The 15,272-nt window shown below is 38.6% G+C and overlaps 1 protein-coding gene across 3 annotated transcripts in view; it reads left to right on the plus strand.

The window, feature by feature from the left end:
* LOC124876698 (glutamate receptor-interacting protein 2-like) overlaps positions 1-15,272 on the plus strand; it is a 57,345-nt gene that overhangs the window by 23,690 nt on the left and 18,383 nt on the right. For all 3 annotated transcript variants that reach the window (XM_047379687.1, XM_047379671.1, XM_047379679.1), the window contains exons 10-16: positions 2,922-3,050; positions 3,259-3,411; positions 5,827-6,013; positions 13,159-13,304; positions 13,388-13,468; positions 13,757-13,820; positions 14,148-14,293. In XM_047379687.1, coding sequence (XP_047235643.1) covers positions 2,922-3,050; positions 3,259-3,411; positions 5,827-6,013; positions 13,159-13,304; positions 13,388-13,468; positions 13,757-13,820; positions 14,148-14,293 — 906 coding nt within the window. The remainder of the gene's footprint in view (positions 1-2,921; positions 3,051-3,258; positions 3,412-5,826; positions 6,014-13,158; positions 13,305-13,387; positions 13,469-13,756; positions 13,821-14,147; positions 14,294-15,272) is intronic.

Below are 15,272 nucleotides of genomic sequence, written 5' to 3' on the forward strand. Positions count from 1 at the left end.
TTCCAGGCTGTCTGAATCATTATGACTGTGTGTTTTTTTTTCTTTTGTATGTCTATGGTTGCACACTTGCATGCATATCAAGAAACCATACACAGAAGAGATTTCTCTGTCAGAGATCATGTTCCTGCCACCTCCTGCAAAATTATTTTTGAGTCAGCAGCTGTAAGAACTTCTCCCCCTGCCTGTACAAAGACGTGTGAAGGATAGAAATTGAGGACGAAGTTACAAAAAGGAAATAAGCAGCTGTTTATTGTTACATACGTTTACAGATTGTATTTTTTCCAAGGTGTTTCTGTATATTATTCATAGTTTTTTAATGACTAGTTTTTAGTGTCTTTTTTAGTAAATTACTTACTTTTTTAAAGTTCTTCTGAAGTTGTCTTCTGAGAAAAGAAGACTGATTCTGATTCAGTTTCCTAAGGTAACAGAAATAATCAGTCTAATAGTCCTCTATATGTAGATTTGACAAGATTTGTTTCAGCTTGAAGAGACAATATAGATAAATAATGCAGTCCAGTGATAATCAAATCAAATAAAGGTAATAGCTTTAATATTGAAACTGAAAAATAATGAATAGCTGTGTTCATCTTGATTTTTTAGGACAACAACCCTTTTCTTGCTTGATATCTAGTGAGATTACCTTTTCTTGACATTTCAGCCCGTCATTTCTGTAATTTTTTTAATGTTCACTATTTGTGGCTGCAGTTGGACATCTGGAGAGCAAAAACAGCTGTTTGGCATCCAGATTATTTGATTATGCTGCCATGGTTTTGCAATATCTACAGAATGATGTCATATATAACTTTGAATAAATTAAATAAACATATTTGTTGGGTATTCAGTAGGGGAAACATCCTATGTTAAGGAATAATTATTAATTTTTACAAAGTCACCAGTGTCACACATTAATTTAACTGAAGCCTTTTTAAATTTGTGCTTTACTGCTTTTTTTTAAGTTGATCAAAGTATCTATGAACGATTAATTAGTAACCCACAATTTCCTGTTTCACTGGGATATAACTATGAGATGACACAGAAGTCCATTTGTCTTTCCACTGGCCACCAAGCAAGACAATGATCCATGTTTAGGATGGATTGAGAGGTAGAAAATCTCTAAAGCTCACTGTTGCAGTAAAACGTGGCTCCATGACAACCAGTTGTTTGAGAGGCATCCCAGCTGGAAAGCCTTTTCTGTCCTCCCATCACAAACATAAACACATAGAGTTTCCTAAACTCTTCTGAGTTTTTATTTGTAACTGGTTGCTTTGGTTAGATGACACTAGAATTGAGCTGGAGTTTGGAGTGAAACAACAATGGATGGACATGTGGAAATTTGTGTATTTTTCCCTTACCATACAAATATAGTCAAATTAAAGGTTAGATTTCTCTAAAATCATTGGTATGAGCATTTTTCTCCTACACTAAAACAGTGCTTTATTTTAAGATGTTTTACACATCTTTGCTAGGGTTGCTAATAAATAAGAGCAACATCCCCATTCATTATTGCAAACAGATTAAAATAATCTCTTAACATCACTTGAGCTATGTGGCATATTATAAATTTGAACTTGTTTTAGTGGATGCAACACTGTCAGCGTGCTCCACAACAGATACATAATGCATGTGTTTCTGTTGATAACAGAACGGTGTAGTAACAATCTAGACGTGTTTTCTAATATCTACCTTCAGCAAAAAATTCAGCTCTTAAATAAGAGTGTTTTTGAGATGAGAGAATTTTCCCAGCTCTTCTTTCCAGGGAGGAGGCATGATTAGAAGTTGCAATTTGTTTAATCTGCTCAGAGGATTTAATGAGACTAACCGACATATCTTTCCACCCACTAAGACTGAGAGCACAATTTCTTAAACAGAGTGCCCTAGGTGAGCTTAATTTAAGCTGGCAGAGTCAGAGTTTTTAGACTGGTTTGAGCTATAAGGAACTTGGTTTCTTGAAAAGGGCCAGAGGTTCTGCTGGATGTTGCCTGAATAAGTATGATTGGATTTAACCAGAGTCCTCGAGTAATGCAAACATCCCAGGCACCAGTCAGCAATCTCCCAAGAAAATCCTTCATCCGTGCTAGCAAACTGCCAGAGATTAGAATTTTTCAAACGAGGCGGCAAGGATGACTGTCACTGAACAACTGATACAGCTGCCTGAATCTAGGAGGGAAAGGTAATAATTGAGGCCAGTGTCAGACAGTTGGTCAGCTGTTTTTCCTTTGATGGCTTCATGAATGGAGTCTGACTGAATGCTCATGTTTTCACATGAAGGATGAACCCATTCAACATAAGCAACACTCTGTAGATATGTGAATTTATTCTGCATTGGGAGACTTTGGCATAGATAGAGACTGTCATGAAGCACTTTTAGCAGTGCCAATCAGATGCAGAGACACAAACTCTGCATTGACATTAATCAGGCCTTCAGCTGTACTCAATCAAGGACAAGTCACATGCCTCCCATCAGTCAGTCAGCAGGACCTCCTGACTGTGTTCAACAGTCTTACTCTCTTTGTCAGAATGAAATGATCAAAATGATATTCAGTTTGAAAGCAGCACTTTGGAGCCTGGCCCCTAAATGTAAGATATTTTTACTCGTACTCGTCGTCTTCCGCTTCATCTGGGACCGGGTCGCGGGGGCAGTAGACTCTGTAGAAACACTGTAGAATTCTTTAACGTTTCCATAATTTACTGTGTATCTAATTGATCTCTAAAAGTACGTTAAACTGCAGGATTCTAGCTAGTGTTTTGGATAAAAGGCATTAAATATCAGCTGTTGTTGACGTATCCCCTAGGCAGAGGTATTAATTTAGACTCGAAAAGCAACTCATGACAGTTTCCAGTGGATTGAATTCTTTAATTTATGCTTTGAATCAGAGCATCTTGTGTTATTGACGCATGTGTTTTCCTTCTTGCTGCTGCAGTTAAAGTACAGAAAAGCAACCATCATCACTGGGAACAAAGCAGCAACTACTGCCATCCCCCACATGCCAGCCACAGCAAGACATGGAGCAGCCCAAGCCACCTACACAACCAGCAGGACCCATGCAAATGTAAGTTATCAATTATGACAGCTCTGCTGCTGGCAGTACAGTTTTTGTGAATCCTTAACAGCGGTTATTGTAATCTTTCTGCATGAGGTTTACCCTGACAATAGTCACCACTTTTCACTCTTGTGTTGCATTCTGCTGCTGCTGCAGATTATGCTTTTTTGCTGCCCCAGCCCTTTCATGTGGCTTGTGTTACTCTATTTTCTTTTAGCAGCTGTGAGCGGTGGCTTCTCCCCTTCCTCCACGGCCACCTCAGGCTTCAGCAGCCAAGGTAGCAACTCACTGCCGTGCCCCATTGCTCCCACCAGTCCCCGCAGCTCTACTGGGAGGAGGAGGAACAGGAAGAAGGACCACAAGAGCTCATGTATGACAATCTCATTTTGTGTTAAAATGGGAAAGATCAGACAAGCTGAGACTGCTGATGTTTTTTTAAGGCAGACTTGAGACTTATGTTTTCAATCTGATGAAATACGTTGCTGTGAAAAAATATTTCCCCCCCTAACAGATTTCTTCTTTTACGCTTTAGACCCAGACATATTTTAATATTGGACAAAGGAAGCCAGAGCAAATACAAAGCAGGTTTAATTTAGTAAGAGAAATAAACTATCCAAACCAACCTGGAACTTTTGTCAAAAAGTAATTGCACTCTAAACCTAACGGGTTGTGCCACTCATGACTGAAGCAACTGCCATTTCACAATTGCGATAACTACCAATGAGTCTTTTCCGTCACTGTGAAGGAATTTTGGCCCACTCTTCTCAGCAGAATTGTGTTAATTTAGCCACATTGGGAGTTTTCGAACATGAACGACCTATGAAATGTCACAACATCTCAATTCAATTAAAGTCTGGACTTTGATTAGGTCCCTGCAATTTGTTTTTCTCAACAATTGGTTTGTGAACTTGATGGTGTGGTTTGGGTCATCGTCTTGCTAAATAATCCAAGTGCACCTGAGCTTATGGTCTCAAAAGATTGGCCAGACATTCCCCTTTAGGATTTTCTGAGAGCAGATTTCTTGATTCCATCAATTATGGAAAGCCGTCCTGGTTCTGAGGTAGCAAAGCAGCCCACCTCCATGTTTGACTGTTCGTATTTTCTTTTTATGAAACGCTGTTAGTTTTCTGCCTGATATAAAGGGATGAAGACCTTTTTAAAATGTTTCACTTTTCTTGTCGGTAAACAGAATACTTTCTCAAAAGTCTTGGACATTTTTTGGCTACTAAATAAAAAACAGATCTTTGTGTTCTGTTTGGCCAGCAATGGTTTTTCTTTCTCAAGGATGCAATTTTTGCCCCCTCTAATTTCATTGATTTGGATGATATTCGGGGTTCTTTTTTACCATCTGATGGCTGTGTCATCAATGGTAGGTCAGCCACTCTTTGAAAGCTTCACAACTGTTCCATGTTTTTTTCCATTTGTTGATAATTGTTCAAGGTTTGAGGGCTGCATGGTGGCGCAGTTGGTATCACTGTTGCCTTGCAGCAAGAAGGTCCTGGGTTCGATTCCTGGCCGGGGGTCTTTCTGCATGGAGTTTCCATGTTCTCCCCGTGCATGCGTGGGTTCTCACTGGGTATTCTGGCTTCCTCCCACAATCCAAAGACATGCCTGTTAGGTTGATTGGTCTCTCTAAATTGCATTGTATGAATGAGTGTGTGCATGGTTGTTTGTCTGTTGCCATGCGTTGGACTGGCGACCTGTCCAGGGTGTACCCTGCCTCTTGCCCATAGATCCCTGGAGATAGGCACCAGCTCCCCTGCGACCCACTATGGATTAAGCGGTAGAAAATGACTGACTGACTGGTTCGTTCAAGTCCCCAAGCCTTGCAAAAGGCTTTGTAACCTGTCCCAGACTGATGGATATTATGGACTTCGTCTCATATGTTCCTGAATTAGTTCATAGGTTGCATGATGTTTCTTGGAATCTTTTAGCTTAATAAATCTTTTATCAAACAGATTTTATTGAAGTGAAGTGATTTAACTTGTCTGGTAGTAATCAGGTCTGGGTGTGGCTGGAACAATTTAACTCTGCTTTAAATGTGTAATGTTGTTTTTTGCATTTACTCAGGTTATCTTTGTCTGGCATTTCCATTAGTTTGGTCTGAAGCATTTCAGTAACAAAAACAGTAGAAATCTGTAATGGAGGAAATATTTTTTTCACAGAAATCTAGATGAATTTTTAGCAATTAGGATTCCTATTATTCTTAAATGTTAACATGAAGTTGATTGTATCTGTAGTCTTATTGGACTGTCATGTTAACTTTAAATTGAATTATTTTCTCTATACGTTTTTTATTTTTAGCTAATTGGCGCTTTGTTGTCTATTTTTTTTTTCTTCCTTGTCTTATCTGATGTAAAGCTCTTAGTGTTACTGTCTGTATGAAAAATGCTCCATACATAAAGATTGACTGATGTGTAATCCCAGGCCTGCATTTATAGTATACACCGCCCTGTCAGTTTCATGGGTCAGCCTGGCTAAAGTGATGGTGTAATTTTGCAGTCCTGCACCAAATGCAATTTTGCTCAGCTGTCAGGTCATGTGAGTATATTTTGCAGTTCAGTGCCTACACTGAGGATTTATCTGAATAACCTGAGCCTTGTTTCACCCTGTGTGAGAGAACAGATTTAACTGTCGAAGTAAGCGTGACTGTGACTCATTCCCCTACCTTCTTCAACCTTCTCCAATGGTCCTTCCCTTTGCTCCATTTATTTGCTATGTTTCCAGTAATATCTCTGCCTGACGTATCCTCTCTCTCTCTTTGGCTCTCTCTCTTCCTTTTCAGTGTCCCTGTCCTCCAGCTCTGTTGGCCCCGGGGGGCAGATTTTCCATGTGGAAACAAGTGAAGTCCTCCTGAGGGGGGATCCACTCACAGGTTTTGGGATCCAGCTTCAGGGGGGGGTGTTTGCCACGGAAACGCTGTCTGCTCCCCCAGTCATCCGCTTTATAGAGCCCGACAGCCCTGCTGAGAGGTAATTCATTCAGACACCTAGCCAGAAATCAGGCAGCAAACATGGTCATCTTTATCTGAAGGGCCTCAGTGTTTGTTCCATCACTCAACAAGCCTGTCGGAAATTTATTCACAATTTAATTGACAGATGTACAGCAGGAATTTAGTTGGGATGATGTAAGTCCTGTAGAATGTGTAATCTCTCATTTTAAAAGTATTAAATTCAAAACACTGCAGTTGATTGTAGATTAATGGGCTGTTTGGGGTGCTCATTACTGACATAATACAGCAAAATGGAAATCATACTGACTAGAGTGATGAAGACATCCTAAACATAAATGTAACTTATCACTGAATTTAAAATAATTCAGTGATTTCCAACAAACCTTGCTGAAGTATGCATTCGTTTTCATATTTTGTCAGTTTAAAACCCCAACCTTACATGTTATTTTTTTATTGAGGTTTTATTTAGTAGACCAAGCCAAATTAGTGGAGTGTAAGGAAGAAAACTAATGTTTTTTAATGAAATGGACAAAGATCTATAGGATCTTTAGGATATTGTGCAATTCACAAATCTGGCCTTTACACAAGAGTTTCCTGAAGAAAGTCATTCTTAAAAGAAAGCCATAAGAATTCTTATTTGCAGTTTGTCACAAGCAATGTATAGGAGAAAGTATCTGCAAGAAAAGGCTTTGGTCAGATGAAATCAAAATGTAACTGTTCAGCCTATATGCTAAAGGCTGTGTTTGTTGATGGGAAACCAAAGAGGGTTTTGGGTAGCATCATGCTGTGGGGATGCTTTTCTTAAACAGGGAAAGGGATGTTGGTCAGAGTTGATGGGAAGATTAAGGTAAATCCTTGAAGATGGCCTGTTCGAGTCTGCAAAGAACTTGAAACTGGAACAGAGGCCCACATCCCAGCAGGGCAACAACCCTAAACATACAGGTCCTTCTCAAAATATTAGCATATTGTGATAAAGTTCATTATTTTCCACAATGTCATGATTAAAATTTAACATTCATATATTTTAGATTCATTGCACACTAACTGAAATATTTCAGGTCTTTTATTGTCTTAATACGGATGATTTTGGCATACAGCTCATGAAAACCCCAAATTCCTATCTCACAAAATTAGCATATCATTAAAAGGGTCTCTAAACGAGCTATGAACCTAATCATCTGAATCAACGAGTTAACTCTAAACACCTGCAAAAGATTCCTGAGGCCTTTAAAACTCCCAGCCTGGTTCATCACTCAAAACCCCAATCATGGGTAAGACTGGCGACCTGACTGCTGTCCAGAAGGCCACTATTGACACCCTCAAGCAAGAGGGTAAGACACAGAAAGAAATTTCTGAACTAATAGGCTGTTCCCAGAGTGCTGTATCAAGGCACCTCAGTGGGAAGTCTGTGGGAAGGAAAAAGTGTGGCAGAAAACGCTGCACAACGAGAAGAGGTGACCGGACCCTGAGGAAGATTGTGGAGAAGGGCCGATTCCAGACCTTGGGGGACCTGCGGAAGCAGTGGACTGAGTCTGGAGTAGAAACATCCAGAGCCACCGTGCACAGGCGTGTGCAGGAAATGGGCTACAGGTGCCGCATTCCCCAGGTCAAGCCACTTTTGAACCAGAAACAGCGGCAGAAGCGCCTGACCTGGGCTACAGAGAAGCAGCACTGGACTGTTGCTCAGTGGTCCAAAGTACTTTTTTCGGATGACAGCAAATTCAGCATGTCATTCGGAAATCAAGGTGCCAGAGTCTGGAGGAAGACTGGGGAGAAGGAAAAGCCAAAATGCCAGAAGTCCAGTGTCAAGTACCCACAGTCAGTGATGGTCTGGGGTGCCGTGTCAGCTGCTGGTGTTGGTCCACTGTGTTTTATCAAGGGCAGGGTCAATGCAGCTAGCTATCAGGAGATTTTGGAGCACTTCATGCTTCCTTCTGCTGAAAAGCTTTATGGAGATGAAGATTTCATTTTTCAGCACGACCTGGCATCTGCTCACAGTGCCAAAACCACTGGTAAATGGTTTACTGACCATAGTATCACTGTGCTCAATTGGCCTGCCAACTCTCCTGACCTGAACCCCATAGAGAATCTGTGGGATATTGTGAAGAGAACGTTGAGAGACTCAAGACCCAACACTCTGGATGAGCTAAAGGCCGCTATCGAAGCATCCTGGGCCTCCATAAGACCTCAGCAGTGCCACAGGCTGATTGCCTCCATGCCACGCCGCATTGAAGCAGTCATTTCTGCCAAAGGATTCCCGACCAAGTATTGAGTGCATAACTGTACATGATTATTTGAAGGTTGATGTTTTTTGTATTAAAAACACTTTACTTTTATTGGTCGGATGAAATATGCTAATTTTATGAGATAGGAATTTTGGGTTTTCATGAGCTGTATGCCAAAATCATCCGAATTAAGACAATAAAAGACCTGAAATATTTCAGTTAGTGTGCAATGAATCTAAAATATATGAATGTTAAATTTTTATCATGACTTTATGGAAAATAATGAACTTTATCACAATATGCTAATATTTTGAGAAGGACCTGTACAGCCACAGCTGCAATACAGTAGTTTATATCACTGTATTGCAGTACACTGTACATATTCATTTTCATGTGTTAGAATGCCTCAGTTAAAGACCTTAATTCAAGTGAGAATATGTGGCAGCCAGGGTGGGTTAATCGCAGCCAACTATAGTCATTGCAGTATTCAGCAATAATACTGCAGTTATACTTTTTCCTGATGCAAAATAAACTGGTACTGCAAGTCATTAGATGATAGACAAACTTCTCTTATTCCTATTGTGGCTTCTTATTCATTTGACCACTGGTGAACCTTTATATGCAGAAACATGAGATGATTGATGGGACAAGAAAGATTTCTTTTGAATTCTTTGAAAATGACAAATCATTCTTGTGTCCCCTTTTGTGATTAAAATGTGACTTAAATTAAATGCAGTCCTTTTTATTTTTTGTCAAGGTACTAGAAGCCAAAAAGACATTTCAATTTTTGGATGTGTCGTGTTTTTCCAAGGCTTTCGTGGCATTTGTAAGCACAAATGTCCTCCGCTGTTAGAGATCAGCCCAGAGCAAGCTTTAAGTTTTCCAAATCAAGCAGAGAAGTATTGTATGTGACTGAACAAACACGCTGTCTTATGCCTGTATGTCACAGCCTGCCCCAAGTGTTTCCACGCTCTTCCAACAAGACATCTGCATTTAAAGATGTTTTAAAGGAAAATGTGGCTATATCACTGGATCGCATATTCAAAATGGCTGACAGAAAAATCCATATATTAGGCTTATCTGAATATTGAATTGTGCAGTAATTTCATTACCTTTGGTTGTGCTTGTTTTGTTTTTTTATAAAGAGTGCTACACAGTAATTGGTTTTTTTTTTGCCTTTACTTTTAGTTCAGTTTTCACAAACATTCTTAAATGTTGGAAAATGGCTATCTTTATGTATTTTAAAATGAAAAGATATTGAAAGTTGAGCTTTGTCTTTAGGGAGAGTTTCTGCTTCTCATTGTTTGGTTTATATACCCAGAAACGTCTTATTGAGATACATAGTCTCACAAACTACATGGATCCAAGGAAAGGTACAATTAAAAGAAAACTATGGTTAAAATCATTCATGTTTAATATGATTGATAATCAACCAATGAAAAACCTAAAGAAAGAACAGCTTCTGAAGGTGCAGTGTGAGGAAAAAATGGATACAAATTTGGAATTTGTTTTTGTCATTTTCCAAGTCTGGAAGAGGTTGGAAAATAAAAAATCGAACACAGAAAGGGTTTTAGAATGTTTCTCAGTCCTTTTTAATATAAAATATATTTCTGTAGAAGAGCTTTTTATATTGATTTATGTTTAGATGATCTTTGTATGATTTGTCAGATTATACATTGTTTTTTTTTTTTTTGTCCAACTCGTTGACAAAACAAACACTTGTTTAAAAAAAGGACAGTTTTATTGCATTTTAAACCCTGTATGTAACACAAACCCAAGATTCTCGACTTGGGTTTGTCTTAGATGCCTAACAACAAAGTGGTGAAATTACTACGTTAAATCTTTGTGAGGCTTTTATTGACCACAAACTGTGATTTAAATTTGCTCAAATGTAAAATAAAAATGGTGAAATAGCCCTTTACCAAATTGCCAAATCAGAAATACTATATATGTAGAAAATAAAAAAAAACATGGTAAACCCCAACCAGATCAATGTTTTGTACTCTGTTGTCCATACTGTCACAAAAACTAATGAAGACAAATCCTGACTGAGGATAAGTGTTGAATTTTGAAATGAAAACAATTGTAGGACCTCTAAGAAGGAAGTGTCTGAAGATTATTCCAGCGAATGGAGCGTTAAAGACAAATGCACTGTTGCTAAATTCTGGGAGCACCTTTTAAGTATTTACCAGATTTTTGAGTTGACATGGTAAGGAACACAAGGCAAGATATAAGTAGGTAAGTTTCCTAACAAAGCTTTTGAAGTAAACAGCATGTGCATGCACAGGTACTTTTATTTAGCTTATGATCCCTTTAACAGTAGTCCTGTGATTCCTTGTCATATTGTGTGAGTAAAAATTAAAAAGTATCTCCTCCGTCTTGGACACACAGATGGTGGACAGCCAAGAGGCTGACGGATGTAGTGGGCCCCATTGAAACAATCATTGTTGACAATGATTCATTGAAACATAAGACTTGAGTAAACGTCGGAGTGTGTGTTCACTAAGGTGACACATCCAGAGGGACAAAATCATCTGCTCAGCTTCAGCTGTGGTATATTTACCACAACCATACAGCAGTTTTTGGCTAAGCTGAGCCTTTCAGTATTTACTGTAGGAAGAAGGCCAATTGCATAGTGTTGGTCCCCTTTGTTGGCAGTTTTGGGATGTGTAAAAACCAATAAAATTTATATTTTATTGCAGTGATATATCATCTAACCTTAAAGGGCATTTAAACAGTGGTGAAAAACCTGTTATGCAATCATTTGTAACTAAAAACATTTATTGGCAACTTCACTGTATATAAACTCCTTTTGCGTTTCACATAGTTGGAGTCTTGGCTCCCCTCACATGCTCTCTTCTCTTCATCTCACCTTGAACAGGTTTTCTTCATGAATGTAGTCAGGACTGTGTTGCTTTGGATCACTGGATCTTACAGACCTATACCATTTGAAAGAGAAACTGTCCTACAGCATTACACATCCTCCAACATACTTAATTGTGCATTCATTCATTCTTCATCTGACCAAACCACAGAGTTCTACTCAAAGTTTCAGTAGAGTTGAATAAGCTCCACATGTTTGTTTCTGATAAGACAGAAGGCCTGCCCTGACTTTTTAAAGATCCTCCCTTACCATTATTTACCCTCGCTGTGTGTGGTGACTAGCTAAATACTGATCCTCTCACAGCCTGGTTGCCATTTGCTAAACCAAATCAGTCTCTGTTTAATGCCATTTCCACCTCAGGAAAACAGAACATCCTGGATAACTAATAAGCTTCTAGAAACCTGGTTCAGTTTTTAAAAAGTAAACCATAAAGTTTAAAAAGGCTTTGGTTACATTTATTTTAAAAAGATTGTTTGATTGCTGCTCACAGTGATTTAGTTTAAAACAAAAAAGGGAATGATCACCAAAGAGTGGGGGGGGGGGGGGGGGGGGGGGGGGTTCACAGAATAAATCTGAAAGGACAACATCTGGCTGACGGCATAGAAACATCTGCTATGCTTTATTTTTCCAGCTATGCTGCTGGCAACACTAATGTTGGTCAATAATAATTGAATGTTATATCAGGTGTGGTTAGTATGGGATTACTGCTTTCAAAGACTTACCTGGTCACTACTGGGTTTTTGTGTAAGGTTAGAACATGTGCCATGAATAAATCGGTGATGGATACAGTCAAAAAATAAGTAGGGTTCTGATGTTTCCTCTTCATTTTCCTCATGATCAAAGTCCGAATGAGGTGTATTAATTTAGAAGGCAGTACTTGTTGCAGTGTATTTAGCACTCAGCTTAACAAGGCCAGTTTATAGTGTCTGTCCTACAAGACTAATGATGTGTGTGTCGGCAGCACGGGACCGTGTCCCCAGGGTCCTGTAACATGATTAGTCCAGAAGCAGTTTGACACGAGTGACTCAAGTACAGCAGCCCACTGTGATTTTTTTTTTTTTAGTGCCTCAGCCTCTGTTCAAGGTCAACGAGCTGCAGTTTTCAATGAATTAATTTCAGTTGACAGCACCTTAACGTTTTCCTATATAGTTTGGGATCTCTGTAATGGTGTCATTGTTATGCCCTCTTCCTCAACATGAGTATTTCTTTAGTAAAATCACTTTGAATCTCATGTGAAAACACCAGAAAGGTGTTCATTTTATACACGCTGCTTTTAATAACTGTTTTTGATTTTAAAAACTGAATCATTTCACATAAAAAAACGTCAGTGATCAGAAAAATGTTGATTAATCTAGTTCTTTGTCAGCAGCCAAACACCAGAAGCATTCATGGTTGAACTACTCTTGCTGCCAGAAGAGGGAGACAAATGTTAAACTGTAGTACTTTTTTCTAAGTAGGGAATATCTGTAATTAACTATAATTAATTTGGGTAAATAAGTTTTCTATTATAAAGGTTTACATTATGTGTTATAAAGGTTTAGACATGTATCCTTTTTTATACTTAAGTGGTGTAAATCAAACTACTACTATTCAATATTTATATACTGTATTTTATATTATGAACACAGAAATATACCTGTTTTGGGTATGAATAATTGTACTTTTTATACAACGCTACTGAATAAATTTTTTAATCTTCCTGCCTGTATTTGTTTTATATTTTCATTATTTCATTTATAATTTTTTTTATTATTCTCTCCTTTTTTCATTTGTAAATTTTATTTTTAATGTATCTTATGGTTTACATTCATGTTCTATTTTTATTTTTGTATATTTTAATTTTTATATCCATTTTTATATATGTTTTGCATTTTTTTTCTATTTTTTTGCACTTTTTTCTTTACATCTGAATTACGTGTTTTATTTCAATTTTTTCTGTTTTGTATGTATTTTAGATTTTTTAGATCTTTGTTTTTCATTTTATTTTATTGATAACCTTTTATCTTCAATTTAATTAATAAATCACTTTTTTTTTTTTTTTTTATTGGCACAAAGGTGTGGGCTGCTGCAAGTTGGAGACAGAGTGTTGTCCATCAATGGGATCCCAACTGAAGATGGCACTCTGGAAGAAGCTCATCAGCTGCTCAGAGACTCTGCTCTGGCCAACAAAGTTACAGTGGAGGTTGAATTTGATGTTGCAGGTATCGCTTAAAGAAAATGTTTCACTCAAATTAAAATTTGGCTAATTTTGACCTTTTTTAACTTTACCTTATTTCTTAATTAGAGTCTGTGGTTCCAAGCAGTGGCACGTTCCACGTTAAGCTGCCAAAGAGGAGGGGAGTGGAGCTGGGCATCACCATCAGCGGTAGGTTTGTGGGTCAGCAGAGGACAGTGTTGCTCAATATCACTGGATCACTTTTAAGTTGAGGAATCTGGGTTCTCTGATCCGTGAAAATATGAAGGCTCATTATCTCTGAATAATACTGTTCTGTAGCAATGTAGTCCTTCTGCTCTAAACTAGCTCGGGAAAAAACAAAGTGGATAACAGGTGCAGAAAGAAATTAAAAATGATAGTTTCTAAATTTGCTCTGTTCTGATGTGCTGCTACATGAAATAAAATCTTATTTTATTTATTTTTTTCCATTTTTACCAGCAAGTAAGAAACCTGGCAAGCCCCTCATCATCTCGGACATCAGGAAAGGAAGCATAGCACACAGGTGGGTTCCATCATGCAGAGCCAATATTTTTACATTTCCTGCAGCACTGTTGGATGCTGGATGTCACATAAGAGGCAATCTTCAAGGGTTACACAGAGGTACTCATGGACAACGTAGACATGTCTGCTGTGTAACAGAGGCCTAATAGGATTGAGCTATCATAACTAGATCAGTAGGGCAGCTACATTTCAGAAGGGCTCAGGGTCGATTAGGTTTAGGGTGAGGTTACGGTCACCCCACAGATCCCAATGTCACACTGAGGCTAAGAGGATTTTCCTGCTCCAGGTTAATGGTTGTGATCATCTCGCTCTTGGTTGTGTCTGCTAGAACAGGCACTCTGGAGCCCGGAGACCGGTTGCTGGCCATCGACGCCATGCGCCTGGAGAACTGCCCCATGGAAGACGCCATGCACGTCCTGCAGCAGGCTGAAGACATGGTCAAACTGCGGATACAGAAGGACGAGGACAACATTGGTACATAACTCCACTTCATAAAATAAATATTCATGTAAATGAATATTTACGTGAAGTAAATGAAGAGTATACTTCATTTTCTTTGCTCAGGCGGTTCCAAAGAAGAATACTGTATTTATGGCTGCATAAAAAGTGTTGACTTGTTGCCTTTAGAATTATTTATTTACACAGATATTACAGGTCAAGATCAGTTTAATCCGCTGCATCAAAAAAGCCCTTTCAATTGACTGACTATAGATTCAAAGGGCTGTACAGTTAAACATGAGCCAAGACTCATGTAACAATAGTTTAATTTTAAAAAAGGGACTGTAATAAGTCAACTTAGGCTGGGTGAAAGCCATTTCCTGGGGTTACTTTATTCTTCTGCACTTTAATAAGAATAGAGTTGTCAATTCACACAGATTTGCAATGCAACCAGATTAGGCTCACAAATTGACTTTATCTGCTAATTCTGCATATGCATAAAAGGGCAATAACAAAACAATTGTGACAAACTTCTGTGATACAAAGGCAGGTATGGACCAGGTGTGTAGAAGCTATACAATGCCTTGCGAAAGTTTTCGGCCCCCTTGAACTGGTCAACTTCTTGCCACATTTCAGGCTTCAAACATAAAGATATAAAATTCTAATTTTTTGTGAAGAATCAACAACAAGTGGGACACAATCGTAAAGTGGAATGACATTTATTGAATGTGTCAAATGTTTTTAACAAATAAAAAACTGAAAAGTGGGGCGTGCAATATTATTCGGCCCCTTTACTTTCAGTGCAGCAAACTCATTCCAGAAGTTCAGTGAGGATCTCTGAATGATCCAATGTTGTCCCAAATGACTGATGATGATAAATAGAACCCACCTGTGTGTAATCAAGTCTCCGTATAAATGCACCTGCTCTGTGATAGTCTCAGGGTTCTGTTCAAAGCGCAGAGCATCATGAAGACCAAGGAACACACCAGGCAGGTCCGAGATACTGTTGTGGAGA

This window comes from Girardinichthys multiradiatus, chromosome 1, assembly GCF_021462225.1.
Source record: "Girardinichthys multiradiatus isolate DD_20200921_A chromosome 1, DD_fGirMul_XY1, whole genome shotgun sequence".
NCBI lineage: Eukaryota > Metazoa > Chordata > Actinopteri > Cyprinodontiformes > Goodeidae > Girardinichthys > Girardinichthys multiradiatus.